The sequence below is a fragment of the Erigeron canadensis genome, chromosome 5 (assembly GCF_010389155.1).
Source record: "Erigeron canadensis isolate Cc75 chromosome 5, C_canadensis_v1, whole genome shotgun sequence".
Classification (NCBI taxonomy): domain Eukaryota; kingdom Viridiplantae; phylum Streptophyta; class Magnoliopsida; order Asterales; family Asteraceae; genus Erigeron; species Erigeron canadensis.
In genome coordinates, this window is record NC_057765.1 from 32846527 (window position 1) to 32871668 (window position 25142).

The following is a 25142-nucleotide window of genomic DNA, read 5'->3' on the forward strand; positions in this document are numbered from 1 at the left end:
CGAATTCATTGTCAAGACAAGGTAAAGTTTCAGATGTGTCAACGGATGGTTCCAAGATGTCCATAAGATGAAATGAGGCCAGCACAGAATAAGTGAAAAATACAATGTATTAGCACATTCGCGGTTTGAATGATTTACTTTCTTATCACATCCTGGCTCATTGCAATTGCATTTCTCAAAGTGCAGTTTCACTTTGTTTCACATAAAACAAGTTTCTATCGAAACAGCAACTGCTGATGATCAGGAAGGCCTCAAATATCGGTTTGGATGCATACTGATACCTCACTACAGGCCAATGCTAGGTACCATATACAATCACCAAACACCACCACTTGCCAAATGACACCAACTAGAATCATTTGCTTTTCGTCTTAAACATCCAATCTAAAGTGCATAAACCACCATTTTAAAAGGTTAACCCATTACAAAATACTTTACCAAAATATCATCCCTTTTAATCAACAATGATACAGGTAATGAATTTACGATACGAAAGTGTCAAGCAGAAGCATTTGATAGCAAAAGGGACTAGGTATGTTCGTTTCTAAAGTTTAACCTCAACGTCAACACCAGCTGGAAGATCAAGTTGCATCAAAGAGTCGATGGTTTGTGCAGTCGGGTGTAGAATGTCAATGAGCCGTTGATGGGTTCTGATCTCAAAGTGAAATCTTGCATCTTTGTGAACGTGAGGAGATTTAAGCACACAGTAAATCCTTTTCTTGGTTGGTAACGGAACAGGACCCATGGTCTTTGCGTTTGTTGTCCGAGCAGCATCCATGATCTGCTTGCATGAATCTTCAATTAAAGGCACCCAGTATGACCTCAGTTTAATCCTTATTTTCTGTTTTGGTGCCAACTGAAAAACAAGAAAACTTTAAGCTTCTAAGTAATTATGCATCACAAATGATCAGCACATAACATGAAACTCTTTGCTGTACGAAGCAGGCTTTGTTGAATCTTTTAGTCGTTTTCATACAGCTGGTTCAATTGATACTAGATAAAAATAGCAAACAAAACCGATCAAACCTAGCTTAACACTCTGTTAGACACATATAGCAGTTAGGAAGACATAGATTTGACTTATCTATTTGCTGCTAGAACATCCCAAATACTCAGCCCCAAGCTCAAAAAATATGAATTCATCTCAAATGCTTTCTGACAAAGGTTAAACGGTAATAGTATTTGATAGAATACGTTAACTAACATGATACTTGGTCTTTTTTCGGAACAAATAATATAAGTTATAAGCAACTACTGTAATTAGTTTACATATCACTGAGTCGCATTCAGGATTTTTGGGGACAATGGCATGTCAAAGTATAAACATGATAGTCATACTAAAGACATGTATTTGAGCTTGAAAAGTACAAAACCTACCAAGGGGGTGTATCATCTATAATATATGGATGTGTATATTGAAAGTGGCTATAGCAACTTAAAGATTTCCGAGGCCATTTTCTCAAAGTTAAATAGTTGACCCTAAATATTCAAAAGCTAACAATCACAATAGCTTTTACCCAAACAGTTGAAACTGAGTATTTCAAAATATACACACATCACCCAGAACTCACCAAAAAAGTGTTGAAAATTCATAGCCTCCACCAATTTGCATTCCAAGATTCTATTCATGATATCAGATACTTTCACCATATTTGCATTTCATTTCTTGAAACATCAACCAGATACAACCCATATACCAAAAAGTTCAAAGACAGTCGTTTTGGATTGCTTATCTACTTAAAAAATAAGCATGTACCAACCTACTTAGTACAAAATACTCCTCGTAAACTAAGCACATAAGCAATTTTCCAAATAGTGTCGGTTACCGCTTATCTACCATAAAAATAAGCAATAAAAACTTAAATAAGTAACCCAAAGCACCCTGTAAGCCTAAACAAGATATCTTCAATCATCATAACCTTTCCACCAACAATTCCAAACTCTATTTTCTTTCATGAACCACAAAAACTCAACACAAACCTTTCAAATGCCCTAACTTCTATACAACAAATAACAATTATATCAACAAAATTTTACCTTTTCAGCATCAGAGCCAACAAGTACTGTTGTAGATTCAGGGTCCTCAACCTATATAAAAAAAAATTCCCAAAAAACATGAATTACATAACACAACATTACATTAGTATAAAATACACACACATTCATACTGACAGTTTATATATACACACATACATATACATATATATGTATATAAAGATTGTACTACCTCAAGGGTTTGTTCCAAAGTTTCAGGGGCAGCAAAGACTTTAGTAGTAGACAAACGAGATGATTGAAGAAACTGAATCTTGGAAACATTTGGAAGAAAAGGCAAAGCAGAAGAAAGTTTTTTGGGAGTTGGTGTTGTTGAAGAAGAATTGCATAATGGGAACATGGGTGTTGTTAAAGATGATGAAATTGCCATTTTTAACAAGAATTGTGTAATAAAGTTTGAAACTTTTTATGGGGTTTTGGGTTTGAGAAATGAAATGGTGTCTGTGCCCAGAGGGTTATCCACAAGAAAGATTCAGAGAGGGATAGTGAGATAATGGAGGGTAATGAAATGGGCACATTGAACCGGTTTAGAATTGAACCGGGTTTAATACTTTTTAGAAAAATAAATAAAGTACTTACAATGTCGTCTTCCATGAATTTTGGGTCTCAATACCGTCTTTGACGGTTTATGGGAAGGTTGATATGTAGACAGTTTTACCCCTATCAAAAGTATAGAGTCTACTTCCAGGTTCTACCAAAGGTAGAAAAAGATCTCCAGGGCTAAGGATCGAATCCATGACATCTGTTTTCACAGACAAGTGCTCCAACCACTGATCCAACCCGGTTGTTTTTGGGTTTAATACGATATGGTAAATTGGTAACTTGAGTAAATGATTGGATGGGTCATATGTACGATGTACCTGATTCATATATTATCATATTGTGGTCATCGTAGTTTTGTTTCTAACTTTTATTTTATCTTCTTGAGTTTAGACTTTTAAAAAAATAATAAATTGTATGATAAAAATAAAACGGATGAAATCCTTTCAAATCATTATAATAATAGGTAAGAGATTTTTTAAACAAAAACAGCTAAAATTTCTTTTCAAATCATATCAATTCATTACTCAAGAACCCAACATTAGTTTTGTTATAAATCAAATTCGATTAACATAGGTTTTTTTTATTTTTATGTCATTCTCCTGATGTTTAACATTTTTTTATTCACAAGGTCGTTGGTTTGTTATAAAACAACTTTTGAAATGTATTTGAGGATTTTTTTAATAAATTTGGCAAATTCACAAGGTCGTTGGTTTGTTATAAGTCAACTTTCGAAATGTATATGAGGATTTTTTTAATCTTTGGCAAATCGAAATTGTATGGCTTTTCTCCTTTAGATATATACGGAGTACTTTCAAAAATATATAGTACAAGAACTTTTTTTTCTTTCTAAAATATGATAAATTTAGCCATCCTTAAGTGTGTTAAAGAGTAAGATTAGAAGGTTTGTAATCTACGTGAACATCAAATTTGCATAAACAAAAATAAAAATTTAGACATTGAAACGAGACAGGGTGAGTAAATCATTATATAAGTTTTTTTTAATTGTAGAAACATAAAATGTAATACTCCTTTAAAGTTACACTAGCTACATACCACCAAAACTAGATACCAGCAAACTAAGGCGCTCTTGCATGATAACCTGTCTTCGTTCTCCTAAAAAGGACATCATCAATCAAATGTAAAGAAGTATACAACATTATAAGTAAGAGACTAATGGCAATACGACAATAATAGTACATAAGTCATAACTTAAAACACTCTGTGTTGCAAAGAACACTAGTGAACTAATACAAAATGTTAAAATCAACAGCAATGGAGCCCATAGTTAGGTGGTTCTTAAGACAGAGCTACGAAATCACAAAACAGCGCTTACGGCATTACCTATCTAACCTACTGCTGTACACCGTCACTGCAAGTTTTACTTTGTTCATTGAGCATTTACAAGTTTTCATCAAATACCTTCAGTCAACACTTCCATTTTATCTGCATTAGCACAATCATCGTCACCCTCTTTCATGATATCTAATATATTATTATCAGCATGACTACTGCTAGGCAAGCCACCGGTAGCTACATCAGAAAAGTTGGTCGTTTTGTCCTCAATGGCAGCAGGTATTAACGAGCTAATGTTGGGGTTTGCTTTAATGTCGACCCAATGATCGCCCATCCAATCTCTTGAAACTCTTATGTCTTTTCTGAGTAGTTTCAAGGATAATGTTTCATCTGTTGCCAGTTCGGCATGATAGTCAAGTTAGTTCTAATCATCTAACATTTTTATTATGTCGTCCTAATTACATACATTGAAGAACTCCAATATATAACTATAGACCTAAAATGTGCCGACCGAGTAAGGCGATCATGGGTCAAATGGATTCAGGTTCAGATAAGCAACTTTTGAGTGCCGGTGAAGATGAGTCAGATCCGCCAACACTTTATGTTATAATTAAATTGTACGAGTAAATAATATATGTGTTCAATATTTTTTAGCATTAACATAACTTATAATTAGAAATATACCATCTAATCCTCCTAATGAGTAGTGATATGTCCTCCTAACTCATCCTCTTTAAAAATCCACTTAAAAGCATTTTAAAATTTTGAATACACTTTGACAACTTTAAACATCTGACCCAGTTCCTGTTTGTCTAATTCTTTTATTTTATCCGGTTAACCATTTAAAATCAATTATTACCCAAATCAAACCCATAAAAAGTGATTGGATCAAATAACTGTGTATAGAACAAACGGCAAATTGTGTCTTGAGTAACGTACCAGGAAGATAAACTTGAACTTCTCCATCTTCAGATGCACTTATTCCTGTTACAACTCCTTCCCACCAGCCATCACTCCACCAGGCATCCACCACTGAACCAACATCCAAAGCAACGTCAGTTTCATCTTGTGTAACAGCAGGCCTTATAGTTGGTCGACCAAAGCAGCGCAATCCAAGTTTATCAGGTGCAGCTGATCTGAAAGCCGAAACCCATTCCTAGAAATGAAATTATACAAGTCAGATAAGTTACTTTTATCAAGTCAAATGGAACTACAATGGCATGGTACTAAACTTACATGGTTTGTTTCACTTGTGTAATGAGATTCTTACTACAAAACCAATCATATACATATAATTCTAAATCTAAGGGAGGCTATCACAAATCTAAGTGCCTTACTGTCAGTGGCCTACAGTCGAGTTCGCAGTGACATCTCAAATTACCGACTAGTGAAACTCACTCGATTTTGATTATAATGTGTTAAACGTTAAGGGGTTTTTAAATGTTTATATTAGAAGTAAATATTGCAACTCAGTTAAAGGGGTGTTTAGATGAGCGAAACAACCAGATAACCATAGGTCTATAATCACAATGACTTGACCCTGACATACAAAAAGTGAATAGTACGACTTCATTCCACAGTAAATTGCACATCTAAACACCCCCAACGTTAGATACCAATGATTAACAAAGTATTTCTTGAGGTATGCAAGTAAAAAAAAACATAATAGTATGTTCTACCTCTTTTGCGTCCTTTCCAATAAAGATTTGAAAACCAAGCATACCTCAATATTGTTTTTCCCATCTTCATCAATCAAATCATCGTATTGGACTTTCACTCTTTTCCTAGAAATCTGCAAAACTGTACACCTGAACCAGCATCCAAGAATCCCACTATCTTGACTTAACAACTCTACTTTTTCATTAGACTTAAAAGAGCATGAGTCATCTAACTGCTGATTTTTTGCATACTTGGGGATGAGCCTCTTCCTCAACATCTCATACGTTTTCACCCCGAAAGACCTTTTCGATCCCTGTTTCACATGTTCTTCGTAAATATGTTCTTCACTGTCTTCAATATAATCAGGATCCAGATATGAAAATATTAGTTGATTAAAGTAACCACGCAGTCTACTCAATTTGAAAGGCTTCACACGGTTGTGCTTTAATTGCCTAAAACAAATATAAAACCTAGTCAATAGATCTTCAGGAAGCATAGGTGCACATTTCTTGTAATGTTCACGGGTTAAGACAATAGCTGGACCATCCACACACTCGACACTGATAGTCTGTGTGTAAGGTGTAACAAAAACTTCCTTAGGGTGAGAGTTTTGTAATGTGACAAATTTGTTGACTTCTTGATTGTAGTGAAACCATCTCACTTTGACCTTCTTTTGACTCTTCCGATCTTCATACATATCTTCAAGAAATGCAAGATGGCGTTTTCCTTCTTCAGCCACTATATGAACAAATGAATGTACCTGGACTCAGAAACAAAGAGAAAAGAATGAACAACGCTTATGCATAAGAACCTGATAAGTCTGTGATATTTAATTAACAAAAAAATTAAAGTGAATTTTTCTGCAGACAACATCCTAAAATACTTGATTCCAGAAACTAGAGTATAACAAAATCACTTTTGCTATCATATGTAAGTATGTAAAACATTAACAATTCCTTACGGAAATCCAAATACCTGATAAGCTAACAGCATTAAAAAAATCCAAAAACCTAATAAGTTAAGAGCGTTTTTAGTTGGGAGAAACTCTGGCTGTTTTCTGGAAAAAAAAAAATCCCAAAAAAATTAAAAGCTGAAAAGGCTTCAGATTAATGTTTGCCAGATATAAGTTTCTCAAAAAAGCAAAAAAAAACTTTGGCTCGATCAACCCGACCCATTTTGCCACCACTAGTTGAAAGCAAGGTTATCAAGATCACAGGATCTTAATATCTTGGAATCCAACTAGACAAAATCATGTAAAAACGGGCTAGAAATAGAATCAGAGGTAAGATCGTAGACCATTGTTATGATTGTAAGACCGGCCACCGATCGATCCACTCTCAAACTTTTTTCTGGAGAAAACTTTTATCAAAAAAACCTAAAAACCAAAGATATGTTTAAATTGATGTTTGCCAAAAATATGTTTCTTGAAAATGGAAAAGTTTCAGGTCATCCAGCCTGTCCGTTTTGCCACCACTAGTTGAAAAAAAGGTTATCAAGATCACAGAACCCTAATATCCTACAATCCAACTATGCAAAATCATGTAAAATCGGGCAATAATCATATTAATAATAGGATCGGAGGAAAGATTGTGGGATCGTTGTTATGATCGTAAGATTGGTCACCGGTGCAATCTTACAATGAGCCAGAAATTAAAATTTTTATCTTTCTGAGTACTGTTTAATATAATAATTGAATCTATTAGATGTATATATGTATTGCTCTATTACTATGCCTTTTGAACTTTAATAAAATTTTAAAACTTGTCATATAAATCCCATTTGATATTGAATATTAATTAGAACTACTCTTAGAGTATTTGAAATATTTTAGTAAGATCTTGGGATCCCGATCCGATATATCAGTTACGATCCAGATCATGACAACCTTAGTTTAAAAAGTTATAAGACGAATAATAAAGAGATGCTTACTGCTATTGTAATCCCATTCCTGGAAAATGCTGGGTAATGATTGAGTTGCTTATTACAAGTCCAAGTTCCACCAGACCAGACTATATCCCGGCTGTGCAATTTCGAATTTTTTGCAGGACGTCTCTGACATACAGTAGTTAGTCCTAATATTCGATCATCTTTAGTTAAATCTGAAATTAAAAGATGAAAAAGGAAATTGTCACGTCAGTTTTGGCATCATCTTTAGTCGATAGGATATTATAATTTCCCAGATATTTATTATGTGATTCAGTAAAGACAAAAAGAATCTTGTTAATACGAATCCACAAAATCAGTTTGTAATGATGATAAATGACAATTATGTAATAAACTAAAAAAAATGAAACGAAGGAACTTCAGTATGTCAGCTATGAAACCTAAATAATGACTTAAATAAGACTTTGACTTTGCAGATAAAAAATTACACATTGTCTCTATTTTCCCATAGAAATGTTAATGCAATCATGCAAGATACAAAAGTAAATGTGTAATCCACGTCATTTAATGTACTATCAGTGAAAACTGAATATTTTTTTATGGTAATTAATAACTACAATAGCATAAGCTATCAGATTGGGTTTCTAAATGATTTGCTCATGAGTCAATGACTCATGTAAGCAAGCAACAAGTCCCAACCCCAGCTATATAGTGTTTAGATGTGCATCGACAGTCACTATTCAGTATCTATGCTCGGTAAAAAATGGCAATACTATCTAATTATTTGGGTAAGTTGTTCTCAGAACGCATATATATTGAAATAAATGCAAATTATATAACTCAATATCTGATTCTAACTTTCTAAGTCTGCAGTGAAACAATCCCTTCGAAAAGGCACATCCAAAAAAGCAATGAACTTCACATACAAGTAATAACAAACACCGAGTCTCGTGCTTTAACATAACAACAATGGCAGAATATATACCTTTCACAGACATTAAAACAGTATTCGTCTTTTTAAGCTTATAATACTTTATAAGGCAATCATTTGACAAACATAACACGTAAAACATGACATACAGTTACTGTTGTGCTCACCTTGCTGGTGCTGCTTTGATAACATAGAAGTAAGCCATCTCACAACTTCTCTCTTCGACCTCCATCTATACGCAGCATTAACCACACGATCACACTCATTAACCTTCAAAAAATCTTCTGCAACCACATACAACATATGCCTAAGACTCCTCTCCGTACCTAAAACAGCTAACACCGATTTACCCGATTTTTCTTCCAAGAAATAGTGAACCACCCTCTTACCCTTTTCCTTCGAAATATATTCCTCTTTCCACTCGACATAACATCGATCACTTACATCCATTTTTAACAAAACCCTAATCACATCCAATTCACTAACAAGGCATTACACAAATCTTCTACAAAAACCTAATCTTCCAATAGCAATAATGTTAAACAAAAAGCTTACTAATTTATGTTAAGGGATTCAAAAGCCAAAAGCTAAGGGTATTACTAAAATTAAGAACAAGACCAAAACTAAATCTTGAACAAATTCATATGATAATATGCAAAATAATTACTTCTAAGCTTCCAATATTACTCATAAATCCTAAATATGAACTGGGTATTTCAAAGATACTGACTACTGTGCTTAAAGATCTGAAATTTCAAGAAATTTTACATAGTTTACCAAAAAGGTCAAAACTTTGTGAGACCCTTTTGGAAAAATGCATACACATGTGACATATGGGCACTGGGGTTGCTGATATATGTATATATGTATGTATGTATAGATATAGGTGAAGATGATGGTGTGGTGAGGACAGAGGAGTGAGGAAGAAACTGGTTAGTTGGTGGTGGTGGAAGGGAGCCAATGGCTCCAAGTTTACAATAACTTAGTTTGTGGGACCAAAATCCTGACTTTTGGATAACCCAAAATCACATGACACAATTTTAGGGTTTTGGTGTGATCGAGATAAAAACTTGATAAGTCAAAGTTAGGTGTGTTAGCGCAATGACTTGCTAATTTTTTAAACCGATTTAAATCGACCAGTTGATCGGTAAGAAACCGGCCGATTTATGTTCATTTGTTAAATTGGTAGACGGCTTATCCGGCCCGTTATGTTGAACCGGGCTCTTGATTTTTTTATTATTAATTTTCATATTTAAAACCATTTGGTCTTAAATCAAGTGGTCAGTTGATGTCTTCTTTGAGGGAACTGGTGGAGAGAATGTTGACTTAGAGACCTAGGATCGAACATTGATTCCTCATGGTTTCGAGTATGTACCTTTTGAAAGTATGAACACACGTGTTATTACTCATATTTTACAGGAGTGCGCGAGTTCAACTTCTAACATACTGTCCACCTTAGCCCAAACAAAAAAATAACACTTGTCCTCTTAAAAAAATAAGCAAACAAAGTTTTTTTAAGTTTTAAACCCCATTAACCCGAACAACTCATAAATTAAAGTTCATCAATTACTAAATACTAACTAGTTTTAACAACCGGTGAAAGATCTTTATATTGAGTGATGTTTGTGCCATTTTATGTTATTTTTTTAATATTTTAATACTTGATAAGTCCAATGTAGCTTGTTCTTGTTCGTTCTTGGTTTGTTTGCCATCCAAGCACTAGTGAATACCATTGGGTTTGACTCGTTCTTTCTTCGTCCACTATGTCATTCGTTCTCATGGGGACGAGTTTGCTAAGCTTTTTTCTTTTTCTTTTTAGATTTATAAATAAAAGGTGAGTCCAAAACTAGTACCTAGTATTGGATTTGTTTAATTGGGGGGATTGGTCTCTGGAAAGTACTTTGTTGATGTGACGCTGACTATGACTAATCCTCCTGATACTCTTTAGTATTGGGTTGCTCTTATAACGCTTTAAAGTGGTTTTGACATATAAATGACACCTTATGATAATTTTGGACGATTTTTTCATTTTTTTTTTATCAATGATGTGAGTGAATACCAACTAAGTTTTTAATAAATTTTGTAAAATAGCCCATAGTTAAGAAACCTTTCAAAAGCTTTGCATGATATATCGTCTGTCCTTTGATAGTTTCACTTTTCATGAAAACGATATATTAATTATAGGTTTGAAATACATAACCCATTCCTGCAAATGATGTGAAATACAACTAAAACATTTAAAGCCTATATGAACAAATGGACTCGTGGATATCTAATAAAAAATAAATAACTAAGTTTATTTTTTCTTTTAGAGTGTCTAACAATGTAATGAATAATTCTCGATTATTTATATTATGTAATGACCTGCTCGGTTGTCTATTAAATCATGAGTTTTCAAGTTATCAAGGAGTTTCCATTTTTGAGTTCATTCTAAACTAGTGAAAGTTCAAATCATGTCAAATACATATTTAGTGAATGGGCTTTAATTATGTTATATCACTAAGATCAGGAGAGCAAATCCTTTAAAGTGTAACCAAAATTCGATATTAAGATGGACATATCAAAATTGAGGGTGTTAACCCTTTATCTTCTTTGAATATATGAGCACAAATTTAAAAACAACTTTTAAATAACCTATAATCCAATTCAGAAAAATAATATATTTTTTAAAAAGTTTTATCAAATGTTACAATCTTACTGTTAATTCATTTAATTTATAAGTTATAACTAAACATAATTACATATTTACACAAGTCTTTTCGATGATTACATATTAGTATGTGTCCGCTTATTATTGGCCCGACAAAAGTTGGAGGTTCAAAAAGAAAGTCACATTTACTACGTCAATAATTTGAAAATGCACACAAGGACCATCGTACCTTATTTATTTCTTATTATAATTTTTATATATTGGACATATAATTTTAGCTTTACATCTTACAAGTGATTATAAGTACACAGTTAAAACAGACACGGTTGAAACCACATTAAGTGTGACCGTCACTGATCGTTTATCATTCGTGATATGATAATTGACGATAACTGAAATCCCTATGTCTAGTAAATATATGATGGGCGTATTTACTCTTAAAGACATACTATAGTGTTTCCCATTAGGTGATTGAAACTACAGGGACTAATGATACACACATTAAACATCAAGGATTGAAGGTGTAAATGTTTATATTATAAATAGAACACATTAACCTTCATTTTAGACCTAATCACTAATCTTTTATTTTTAAACATGTGTGCCTCTCTCCCTAATTTGGTTTACATAAAACCAATTTTATCATCCCATTATAATACAATCATCTCGTTATGGGAACCCGTAATCAATGACAAACATTATTACTCTCATAGAGTCCTCTTGATCGTCAGATACACATTATTATTATTATATTTTCATTATATATACAATATGAATCATATTAATTCCAACAGACACAATTTTGGTAGTATTATGCAAGCGATCCACATTTTTAAGACCCTTTTATAACTCGTGGTAGCTATTTTAAAGGTTTAATGATAGATATGTTTAATTGGTATGTGTACACATAACTCTAACATACACTGAAAATTACCTTAGGTGTTAAAGAAGATATCTTCTATACTATTATATAAAAGAAATAACACTCTCTCTCATCAAATGTTGAAATGTAATCATGCGAATGTACAAGAATGTCCTTCCTTTATTTCAATTAAAATGCATTCTTATTTAAACTATTTTCACAATTTCACTTCAATTGAATATCCACCTATATTGTTAATACGAGTATTTTTTTTGTTACTGTTATTGAAGCTACGGTATCATCGTGGTATCTCGCTTAACAATGTTTTTGATAAGCCGAGGAACTGTTGCTATTTAGCCTATCTTCTTTAACCACTCTCATGTCACAGCTAGATAATGATATATATATATAGAAAAGGGAATATAAGGTTTTCCGGCACCTAAGCTTAGGTGTGGAACCCCTCACATACTAATATTTTATTAATTCTTTTTTAATGAATAAATGCATGGACCCCATGATTTTTATGGATTAAAAAAAAATATGTGAGTGTTCTATACCTAAGCTTAGATAGCCTTATATATATTCCCATTCCCTATATATATATATATAACTCTTATAAAATAGTAGTTAACCAAGCATTTTAAAGCCCTCTTGCAATCTAAAACTAATTTGAAAAATTGCCACATAAGATTTTATCCTATGTGTCAACTCCATATTTTTCTTTAAATAAACTATATATTTAGAAAATTAAAATCAATATATATATATATATTGTAAGAATCTAAGATCTTCTCATTAGATAAAATGATATATTCTCTTTAGTTTAAAAAATCACGTGTATACCTAATGATATTTCATTATCTTTTTTATTCAACATTTATATGATGTTCCTTTCGTTTTTTTATGGTGATTATATGAAAGTTTGCTCAGACCATTGGTTAGTTGGAACTCTCATCGCATTAATCATTAGTGGCAATATTTAAAGTTTATAAGCTTTTTTATCACCACTAAATTATATTCATCTTATATGAGTTAAGAGCTTTGTATAATATCATAACTTTCTGAAAGAGTTATGTTAATTCTTTCGTTTATATCACTATGAAAATTATGTACAATTTTTGGTTTAATTCTTTTATCGTTTTTTGAAATTTATGATAATGGATAATATAATCTTTTTTTTCTTTTGTTTTTTAACAATACAATTTTTCATTGTGATGATGAGAAAAATATTATGATTGTAGACGAAGAGTTAGTTCAAAACAAGTGTATATAACAATTAGTTTAATAATTGAATAATGAATACGTTATTGTTAATTTAATTAAGTGAAACTAAATAGATTGTTCGTCCATATGTTTTTTTTACGATCATTATAGATCCATTCCATTAACTCATTTGTTCACATATTAAGCGTTTCATTAAATGTTTTTTTAAGCAAATTTAACTCAAATCTCACTTTATTGAGCACCTTTTTAAAGCAGACGCACATCGTGCGGGTAAAAAAATCCTATATATATATATATATATATATTAAAACAATAAGAATCCTAACCTTTTAAAGCCTTCTTTCAATCTAAAGCTAATTTTAAATATTGCCACATAGGATTTTATCCTACGTGGCATCTCCATACATTTTTTACAATATATTTATTTTATAATCTCTATTTATTCTCAAAATAATCTATTTTATTTTATTAAATATAATATAATATATTAATCATAATTATATACATAAGATAAAAAAATAATATCAAAACTCATATTATAAAAATAAAATAACGTCCATGCATCTACTAAATTGGCACACATATTTGACAAAAATAATATTATTTATTAAAATATATACAACTTTAAAGACTATATCAAATTTTAGAAATTATTTGAATATATTATTAGATTATATATGACTAATCAATTTTGTTGTTTCTTTTTTTTTTTCCGAAACTTTAACTAAAGTTGGTTGTTATTCTAATCACAAAACAAAGTCTACTATATAATAAAAAGCAAAAACTATAATGATTTTCTCTTATTTATCTTATTTGTTTTTTTTTTACTTATTCGTATTGTATTTATGTGTATTTCATATGACTAAATTTATTTGTATTTTATATGACTAAATTTTTGTCATGTTTCGTTTTTTACTTTGTACATATTATTATGTTTGATGAATAGATAACATGCTACATTATCGATTTACGTTTGATTTGTTGTAGTGTTAATCTATAAGGTGAATACATTTTTACGCGATTTATGGCTACACAAATGGTGTTGTTGATGATATCAAAATACCTTAGGTTAAATGTTCTTAGAAGGGATGTGTAATCATTATAGTAGGTTAAGTGACTGTGCTATCGACATGTTCGAAAAAACAAAGGGTGACCAGAGTGATACATGAATTAACCATGAACTATAACATAATCAATTTTTACATAATAAACCTATAGAATAGCTATTTACTAATGTATAAAATAATTTTTTAGCTAGCCGCGCATCGCACGGGGTAAAATACCTAGTATATATATATATATCCCTCCGTTTATACAGGGTTAGGTCTACAAAGGCTGACAATGAAGCCTCATACCTGTTAATAAACATGGCTCTATTTAAAATATGAAAAGAATATTATTAATTTTTTTTTGGGATTAGTTTCCTGGAATGTAACTATCTTTGACCGAATGTCTATAGTAGAAAAAAACTAAAGTTATGTGTATTGTATGTAAGCAACTCGAAAAAATGTTTATTATATGTAAAAAAACATACGTGACAACCATATACAGGTGCCACTTGTCAGATTTTAATTGGTTGAAACGAAATTTTTACATACAATAAACATTATTTCAAAGTTGTTTACAAACAATACACATAACTTTAGGTTTTTCCTACTATAGATATTTGTTTAAAGTTTCTTACATTCGAGGAAACTAATTTTTTTTTTTTTTTGGGTTTTGACTCTTATCAAATTTTAACAAAATGAGTATGAAATGGCAAGAAAATCGGATCATAATACACCTAACTATATATGTACCGGATTTGGTTGGATTAATACCAATCTCATAACTTGATCACAAAGATAATCTTCCTATATAAAGGAGAAAGACATTTCATTCACATTATCACCTACAACACACAACGAAATACACCATATATCAAAGCTTAGAGGCGTAAAGAGACGGTGCCCTACCGGTTGAAAATCGCCAAAAATCCACCATTAAATTCATAGCCTGTTCTCATGAAGGTTCCTAGCGAAGCCACCTCGTACCGATACAGTTTAGTGTTCAATCAGTAGATAAACATCTTCATAATTAAACTAACAAATGATTTATTATACACGTAATTAACAAATCATTTAAAAGGTCTCACACACAAGAGAAATGAGTTTACACTAAACATAACCACCTTATTTACATATTGTATCCAATGTTGTGGTCAAATGGTAGAAGCTTCGTTTTTAAGAGTGAAAATACATGAAAACCTTTTATGAGCAAAACAAAAAACGCTTGTGACCACAAAAGTTTGCCCAAAACTTCTGGCTAAACTTAAGCGGGTGGTCACCTTAAGATTAATTGGTTCACTAAACAAGTCTTTTTAATGGGACTCGAATCCTACATCATCATATAAGAAAAACCCAAAGGGAAATTAAAACCTCTTGTCCACCACTTTTTATTAAAGCAATGGCAAAAGCGAACATGAAACCTTTTATTTTAACGCTACATTTTGATACTTTTTACTAAATATATATATTTTTTTTGACAGAACTCGACTATGACGTATTTGTGAATAAAATGTTATGATTTAACTAATTCAGAAAACAAAAACATAGTCACTATGATTTAACGGAAAGAAATTATGTCGGCTGTTACTTTATTCCAAGTGGATTTTAGCGGATCGAATCCTTTTGGCTCTATTAAGATAGATTTTTTCCATTAAAGTTGGATCAGTGGTATTGTTAAGCACATATGCTTTGAATCATTTCGTTACTTAAGAAAGCGACGTGGTTTCACAATTTTATTTATGCTCATTTCAATAAACAAAGACCATTATTGAAAAATATAATTTAATAATTTATTTTTGGTTTTAAAAACATAGAGTTCTTAAATAACCCTTCCTCTATATATATATATATATATATAGAAAACTATAAATATGATAGTATAAAAGAACGCACTTCTACGGTCAAAAACCAAGTAAACAAGTGTTAGCTAGAATGATTAATGTGTCGCAATATGTCCATTCCAAACTCAACTAATAGTATAGAGAAAATAATTAATCAACATATATAATAGATCAGCCTAATAATCAACCTAATAATATAATGATAACATAATGAGAAAATGAGTGAAAACTTGAGTAATAAAGACATTAAATTGATTATTAAGTTGATTAATTAGATTGATATATTATTATAATTATAAGATGCATATAGAGGTGGTTGGATTGTCGTGAAATTTCGTAAAGTTAACAAAGGGGCGTTTGGTTGGTGTGTGGATTTGGCAATTGGGTACAGTTTGAAAGAAAAATTTATAGAGAAAAAAATAAATTCTTTTTGAAAGAAAATAGATGAAAATAAATTTTGAAAGAAAAGTATACATGTTGATTACTAAATGAAAAATCATATCCGACGAAGAAATGTGAACTTTAGATTAAAAAACATGGGTCTTTTCTGGGTCCTCAAAAAGTCACATTAATTGTTGTCATAGATCTATGATTTAGAAAGGGAATGCTTCCAAGACCATAATTTACTCGTAACTTTAGGTTATTTTATACATACTATATACATAAAGTATACTATATTGCATATATATCTAAGAACTATCACCACATACCAATAATCTAATTCCATAAACAATGCTTTAAAAAAAGGGTCTTATATGCACCACTGATAAATGAAGTGTGGTTGAGACTTGTCACATGAGATTAATCAATCTACAAAGGAACTGGAATTTCTGCTAGCTCACTCCATCTACAAAGTATCCATACTACTACTATATATCAACTTTCAAAAACTTTATACAACTTTTATCAGTCATACTCTTGATGGAAACACCCGGTTTTCGTCCCTAACACTCTCGCCGGAAGCACGTTTTCCCCCGGAAAGTGGGCTATAACTCGACTCAAGCGTTCTTGCTTCGGTTCATACGTAAGTTTACACTGAATTCATTTGTTTTCAGGTCATATAAGCACCTATATTGGTTCAAAAAAGTTGTTTTTCTAAATAGGCAATATGTTTTCTTTGCATAGCTATCAATATATATGGTTAATGGGTCAACTTGATATAAACATAAAAGCAAAGGTCCTGGTGGTCCATAAATCTGATCTACAAGTGTATGAAAAATACATTTTCTTTGCAAAACCTTACACTTTTTAATGTAAACATATCTATATGTTTTGTTTGCAAAACTTTCTATGAGAATCTGTTTGTTGCAAGAACACAAATTTGACATTTTGAGTCATCTTTTATAGTCCGCGGACTGCACACGAATTTTCTTGCAAAGCTGCAATGACTTCCAACGGCGAAAACAAACCTTCACCAAACGGATCAACAAAACGACAACATATCAATGATCAAATACCTTCTATAAAGAGAAGAAGGTTTCGGCGAATCAAAAGTGCTCCACACTCTGACTCTTCTGCTTCTTTTAGTGGCAACAAAATTACTAGTGATGCAAAAAAACCACGCCCCAAGTCGATTTTTGATCACTTTTACCCAAATTATTGGAAAGTAGGAGTCATATTGTTTGCATATTTAGGTGCAGGTACACTTACCTTTACTTTGACCAGGCACCAAATATCAGGAATAAAAACACATAAAATACTTGATGCACTTTATTTCACCGTTGTCACAATGACATCAGTTGGGTATGGTGATGTTGTTCCTGCTAGTACTCTTACTATACTTCTGGCTTGTCTTTTCGTCGTTTCTGGCACGGTCATCGTCGGGTTGGTTTTAAGTAAAGCAGCAGACTTATTAGTGGAGAAACAAGAACGATTGTTGATAAAAGCGTTACATTTGAATGAAACAATCGGTGAAGCAGCAATCTTGAAAAAGATTAAAACAAAGAAAGTGAGGAATAAGTGTATCATTTTGGTGGTATTGCTTTTAGTACTTATGGCTGCAGGGACATGTATCTTGCTTGCAGTTGAAGATTTGGACTTTGTTCACGCGTTTTATTGTGTTATTGGAACGCTTACTGGACTCGGTTACATTGATAAATGCTTTTCTACATCAGGTGGGCGCGTGTTTGCGTTGTTTTGGATCTTGTCAGGTACTGTTTATGTAGCTCAATTGCTTTTCACATTTGCCCTGCTACACACTGAGAGAAGGCAACGGTCGCTAGTCAAATGGGTGCTTAAAAGACAAACGACGGTTTCTGACCTCGAGGCAGCTGATTTTGATGGTGATGGAATCGTCGTGTAAGTATATGTAACCAAAAACAAACATCTTACACACTTGATAAAAGATTATCTAGTGGCCACGGAGGCTCACCTGGTTTGAGTCGATCTGGGTTCACAAAGCGAGTCAACTCTTAGAATTAGTCTGCACGAAATTAGTACATTTTTAAATCTAACAACTTAATAAAGCTTCTAATGTGGTGTAACTCTTTTTTTTTTTGTATTCAAACAGGGCTGCTGAGTTTGTAATCTATAAGCTAAAAGAGATGGGGAAGATCAACCAAGATGATATTACACCAATCATGGATGAGTTTGAAACGCTCGATTTGGATAAGACAGGGACGTTGTCTGCCTCTGACATTTTGCGTTCCCAGTCATCGTTGTTGGCCTCTACTGTTATAACTACCCAATTATCAGTGTAAGATGATGTAAGTAACAAAGTCTTGAAACTTGGATATATTTATATCTATTTGTGGCGATGTGAAGTTCATAGCTAGGCTGTAGTTCAACTTTAAACATTCTTAACAGTTATCATTGCATATATCCAAAACAGGATCGAGCCGAAGAAAAAGAAATCTATAGAGCAAAGATGACCATTAATTTTGAATTTTTCAATACTAATTAAGACGTCAATGTGAGACTAGTAAACCAAATGCAAGCAAACAAATCATAAGGCATTATGATAGGTTTTAAGGTTTCATTTGAAGTTAGGGCGTTTGTGCTTTAGCTTATTGGCTTATTGTATTTTCATTTCAGAATTATACTGTAGTTGACAATGCTTGAATTAACCCAATTAATCTGAAATAAATATACAACAACGACAACAATCGTACCCAATATCGACATAAGTTGTGATGTAGATAGACAACAATTGTACCCAATATCGACATAAGTTGTAATGTAGATAGTCTTACCTCTACATAAGCGTAATCTACCCATAGATAGAGTCATAGAGATAGACTTAATCTGAAATCAAACCCAACAAATTTATTGATCTGGTCACCAGTCGTGTCCGGATTAGCGGGTCACGTTGTTAGGGTTGAACTTCGCAACCCCATTGTGAGATCACATGTATATTACATGACAACTAATCAACTATTATCAAGACGCTTTAGGATTAAAAGACCTTTTGAAAGATGTGTTTTAGGCATTTAAGGCGCGTGTAACAACTAGGGGTGTAAGAAATGAACCGGAAAACCGAAAAATCGGTCCGAACCACATGATCTGAAACCGAAAAAACCGAAAACATAAAAACCGAAGTGTAACGGTTCGGTTACGGTTTTTAATTTTCATTACCCGCGGTTAACCGAACCGAACCGAATTTTGATATATACCTACATATAATCAGATATATGTATATTTACACATATATGTATTCCATAAATACATCATTTACATATCTCTTTAGTTAAATTTTTGTATTTGTTGTCTAAGATATTAACAATTTTACTAACTTTCTTTCCCAATCTATAATTAATTTTGAGTATTATAAGTAGTTTTCTTATATATATACTCTTTTTAAGAAAAGTTGTTAACTTTGTTTAAGATATTTATCAAAAACATTAGTAATATCATATAAAAGACATTTTAAGTAGTAATTAATGATACTCTTAGATAGAAACTTGCATTGTATAAATAAAACGTTAGAAAAAAGTAATTCACAATTAGATAAAATGTATATTTATTTATAAAATAAAATATTAATGTAGTTAAATAACTATTATATATAAAAAAAATTAATTAATGCAATGTAAATTGACTATTGTAATTAAAACTTAAACTTTATATTAGCATAACTTTAATAAATGGTTAACCGAAAATAAAACTGAAATTAACCAACTTTTTCGGGTAACCGAACTTAACGGTTCAAAATTTCTAACTAACCGAACCGAAACCCGAAAAACGGTTCGAAATTTCTAGCTAACCGAACCGAACCGAACCGTTTACAGCCCTAGTAACAACCAAACTCCATTTATAGAATCTAGCATGTTGCCCGCCACAATGCGGCGGTGGTAATGTAGTGGTGACGGCGGCGACAAGTGGTGGTGACGACGAGTATAATTTATCTCTTTAAGGGTATTTTAGGTATATCTGTGGAGATAATTAAATTAGTGAATGAAAAAGAAGGTATTTAGAAAAAATAAGAGAGGGGTATTTTTGTAATATTGCATGGTGTAACATTCAACATTTCCTAAAATAAAAAAAAGCTATTTTTTTATAAGTAAGTATAGATATAAAAGTTATAAGAATTTTATTATTATTATTATTATTATTATTATTATTATTATTATTATTATTATTATTATTATTATTATTATTATTATTATTATTTACCTAGGTGTGCCACATGCTTATATGCATGTGCCATAATTTTGAGTTAAAATCAGAACAGAAGCAAATATGTGTCACATGCAAAATTGCATGTGCCACATATTCTGACTTTCAGTTTTTCATGTGTCACATCCATAGTGTATGTGCCACATAAATGACCCAAATCCAAATAGAACCAAAAATGTGCCACATACCTTTTTTGTACGTGCCACATATTTGGGCTGAATAACAAAATGGCCTAATTTGACACTTGACTCAACTTGTAATCTTTCCAAACTCAATTTCAAGCTTCATAACACTACATTTCAGATTTCAAACAAGTAGTTAACATGATATTTGATACTTACAACCATTGTTTGGCCAAAAGAACCAATGTACAACAAAACGGGTTGTTTATCCAAGTCATTGATCTACTAAACGTTTACATTACCATATACAATCCAAATAACCAAAAGCTTGACATTATCACAGGTTTTATACCAAAATAGACTTGTTAAACCAAAAAGAACATGTATCAAGAGCCAAAATGTACCAAGGGATTGTCTACACCATTATCCAAGTTGCCAACTTTCAATTATGGCCAAAATACCTTTGATAACAAGTTCCACTTGATTAAATCTTTACCTTGGCTACTACCAACTCCTATAAAAAGTTAAACAACTAAAACATAAGCAATTGCTTAGTGAATGCATATACATATGATCATATTCAAGTTGCCAAATACATCAAACATCATTTATAGCCTATCTTTTGATAGTCATTTCATTCATCACAACCATAAACATAAAACAACACTAATCATTTTCTACATGGCCATGGATTATGCTACTAGAACTTTACCTACCTACTAGTCTTTATCATACAAATTGGCTAGTAGGAGTTTACCCACCTACTAGCTCTCATAATAAAATCACATTATGCTAGTAGGACTTTACCCATCTACTAACTTTCATTCATTAAATCAATATTTTGACTAGTAGGAATTTACCCACCTATTAGTCTTAATAATCAACAAACATATGGGTCATAGGAATTTACCCACCTATGACCTCTAATAACTAAAACATGATTATATGCATATACACTCACCTTGATTTTGGCTATTAGGCTCTACTTGACTATTATGCACAATTAGGTTGTCATCACCATCACCTATTCATATACAATATATATCTATGAGTTCCATTATCTAGATTCTTCCTTCATTATCAATTAAATTCACCATGAACTCATTCCTTATAGGGTTTGGCTTCACAAAACATTTCAACACAATTTCATAATGATTTTCATAACATAATTCTAGCCAAACACCCAAAATATAAGGTTTATCACTATGGGGTTTTATCATAAAAACTCATTTGTATTAACCCCTAATTTCTCCTTTTCAATTCCATTAGGGTTCTTTTCTAAAAATCTAAGAATAACAAAACCCCAATTTCAATCATCAAGAACCCTAATTTCTTAATTTAATTAGTAAGAGAAATCTTACCTCAAGAAGAAAACCATTAAAACAATTGAAATTCCAATTTCCTTCCTTTACTTCTTGCCAATTTCAAACCCCACTAAGCCACCACAATCTCTCAATTGAATTTTTATTTCTTTAAATTGAATTGGAGAATTTGGGGAATGAATTCATATGCTAATTTGTGAATTGAAAGATGGATGGAAAGGAGGATTTGATAAGAAAGCAAATTGGTGGAATTATGATTCATCAAGGCTGGCTTATTTCTTCCTTTGCCACGTTTTGCCATAATTTAAGTGGGTATTATACCCGCTAGCCACTAAAGTTCCAACTAAATTAACCCATATCTCAAAACAAAATATTAGGAATTTAATTTAATGTCAAAACTATGATAAGGGTTAATTTTATATTAACTTAAAATATTGGGGTGTCACAACGCGTTTGGTTCACATAATGTTTTTGAAAGGAATAAAATTTTTCAAAGGAATTGGAATTTGATGGAATGAAATTTGACGAAATATTTTTGATTTTTTGAAAATTCAAGTGACGAAAGGAATGAAGTTCCTTCCTCCATCCCCAAAATGAAGTTCCTACAAAATGAGATTCCCTAATCTTTGGACAACTAAACATACTAAGGAATGAAATTCAATTCCAATTCCATCAAATTCCATCATATTCCGTGAACCAAACGCGACCTTAGCCTTTATAGAGATAATGGTGGTTTTTTCGCACACACTTTGAATGTGATGATTTCTTAGAAAAACAAATAAACTTCTTTTTTTTATTCTCGTTAAAGGAGCGTTTCACTTTGTTTATTAACGAAGGTTAAGGTTATTAGCTTATCAATAGTCTTGATAAAGTGATTTACAAAGGGAAAATGTCTTATAATGTTACACTCACATTAATTATACACATGTTAAATAGCTTTTCATGAATGTTATAATGTTGACTAGAACCGGTTCCAGTTTCGAACCGGTTCCCACAAGAACCGGATTTGGCCATCTCAATATGTATTCTAACAATTTTCATATCCAAATAATGGCCCTATGGAATTGCTTCTATTATTATTTTTGTATTACTAAAAGGTTTTTCGAGATTCATTAGTTTTATTTCATGCATGTGTATAATTTAAAAGTATGAGTAGATTAGTTTGCCGTTAAAAAATAAAAATAAAAAATGGATTATAGATATAATTATCGGAGTCAAATGTCAATGATCTTGCAAATAAGAGCCTAGAAATCATATGAAAAGTTGATCAAACTCAAACTTAACGAGATAATGCTTATACAATAAGTTTTGTTAGCAAACACATATGTAAATGTAGAGAATCTAATCAATCTATTAACAATTCTTAAGCAGAAAATGTACGTATAAAATATGTACACGTAGTCACGTACTAAAGGTAATCTTGTTGTCAGGACTTTTTTTGGATTAGCTTGGGCCTTCGAGCTGTTTGGACTTTGGAGATGGATTTTCCTCCATTTTCCAGTTCTTGGCTTTTATTTTCATCTATATTTTTCTGGTCCTTTTCTATAATGGATATCTTTTTTTCCTTTTCTTTTTCCTTACGGGTGTCACATTATCACATCATCATTTTTTTTTCCCAAAAAATTTCAACACACCAGTGTCAGCAATATACTTTCCCCCATTTTCTTTAAATATTCTTATTATTCGTTAAAAAAAAACAAATATTTTTTTATTGATTGAAAAGTATTTGATCCGACTTCTTTTTCTTTCTCTCCACAACGTTAGTGTCTTGGGAAGACACCCCCGGGCCTCCTTCCTTTTCGTGAACTCATCGGGAGATGCCTTATATACATTCATATTCATGCAAAAGAAAAGTCTTCTGATAAATAAGCTTCTACTCAATATTGCAAGTTTTTTTAAGAAAAATCCATCTAATCCTTTAATATTAACCAAATTAATCAAATAATCGATGTTTTTTTAACCAATTTAACTGAATACTATCTCTTGTGCCAAATAGGTAAATATACTTAAAGTTGGGCCTTGTTAGCATTAGATATCACTAGCACGGTACCCGCGCAATGCGGCGGTGTTGTGGCGGCAACAGCGTGGTGGTTGGGGCCACTATTGGTGGTGGAGGTGGCGTCAAGTGGTGTAGATAAGTGATATAAAGGTAATTGATAATAAATTGTTAATGGAGATATTTTGGATAAATGACTGATATTGTAATTTAAGCATTAATGGTATTTTGGATAATTTCTCCATAACTTTTAAAAAGAGAGTTGTTTTATTAATTAAATATTATAAAAGTATAGATTAGGTATATAAGAAATTAGGATTAAGAAATAAGGGTATTTTGGGTATAAAAAGTGTCGAATTTCCTGAATTTCCTAAAATAGAAAAAGTCAATATGTTTTATAAGGGTTTATAGATATATTTCAGAAATCAACTTTTGATACAAAAATTATAAATTTTTTGAGACTACTTATATTGCATTCAATCAAGTCCATATTTTTTAAATTATCAAAATTTGCATTTAATGCTCATATATTGTTTTGATCCGATAATTACCATTTTATATTCAATAAAAACTAAATTTCATTAAATACAACAAAACTAGTGTCCCACGACATTAGTTAAAATCCTAGGATTAGATTTGGAGCAAATCACAACTTTAGTCTGGTGAGAAAACAATATATGTGTAGATGATCAATGATACTGGTATTATAATATAGCAGAAGATTAAAATTACAATTGTCATTTGGACACCAGTGAATTAGAATTGATTTAATAGTGCAATGTACTCGTAGAAAATATCAAAATTACTTATTAAAATTTTTTAAAACCACAACAAGCTTTACAGTTTGTTTAGTTAATTCAACTTGACTCAGCATTATAAAATTCCGTGATGAGCAAGATAGAGATTATTGAACTGGTTTTCGATAGTCAGATAGTCTTCTTAAATTGTAGTCGTCGATTAATTGTAAAACAAAAAATGTTAAAGAGCCTTGAGTAGCAAGAAGTTATTGGCAGACAATAGGCTCCACCCAAAGTTCTTTGTCCAATCACCTTCAATTTTCCTTGAAAAAGAAATCCCACTACACTACTACAAATATCTTCTCC

The 25142-nt window shown here is 31.7% G+C and overlaps 3 protein-coding genes and 1 long non-coding RNA gene across 4 annotated transcripts; 1 reads left to right on the plus strand and 3 right to left on the minus strand.

Moving 5' to 3' along the window:
- Positions 1-363: 363 nt before the first annotated feature.
- Positions 364-2529, minus strand: LOC122600866 (cyanelle 30S ribosomal protein S10). Its single transcript, XM_043773644.1, has 3 exons — positions 2228-2529; positions 2038-2088; positions 364-856 (listed from the first exon to the last, which is right to left on the minus strand). Exons 1-3 carry the CDS (start codon positions 2420-2422, stop codon positions 545-547), a joined length of 558 nt encoding a protein of 185 aa, XP_043629579.1. The 5' UTR covers positions 2423-2529; the 3' UTR covers positions 364-544.
- A 1246-nt stretch (positions 2530-3775) lies between these two features.
- Positions 3776-9339, minus strand: LOC122600083. Its single transcript, XM_043772741.1, has 5 exons — positions 8530-9339; positions 7477-7646; positions 5612-6307; positions 4828-5044; positions 3776-4278 (listed from the first exon to the last, which is right to left on the minus strand). Exons 1-5 carry the CDS (start codon positions 8810-8812, stop codon positions 4007-4009), a joined length of 1638 nt encoding a protein of 545 aa, XP_043628676.1. The 5' UTR covers positions 8813-9339; the 3' UTR covers positions 3776-4006.
- A 7359-nt stretch (positions 9340-16698) lies between these two features.
- LOC122600312 (two-pore potassium channel 1-like) lies at positions 16699-18972 on the plus strand. The gene is made up of 4 exons (XM_043773021.1): positions 16699-17009; positions 17333-18283; positions 18495-18690; positions 18816-18972. The coding sequence occupies exons 2-3, from the start codon at positions 17370-17372 to the stop codon at positions 18682-18684; spliced, it is 1104 nt and encodes a 367-aa protein (XP_043628956.1). The 5' UTR covers positions 16699-17009; positions 17333-17369; the 3' UTR covers positions 18685-18690; positions 18816-18972.
- Positions 18973-20926: 1954 nt separating this feature from the next.
- On the minus strand, positions 20927-22268 carry LOC122600313. Its single transcript, XR_006324030.1, has 3 exons — positions 22083-22268; positions 21683-21745; positions 20927-21235 (listed from the first exon to the last, which is right to left on the minus strand). It is a non-coding gene; the product is annotated as an uncharacterized LOC122600313 (long non-coding RNA).
- Between the last annotated feature and the right edge of the window lie 2874 nt (positions 22269-25142).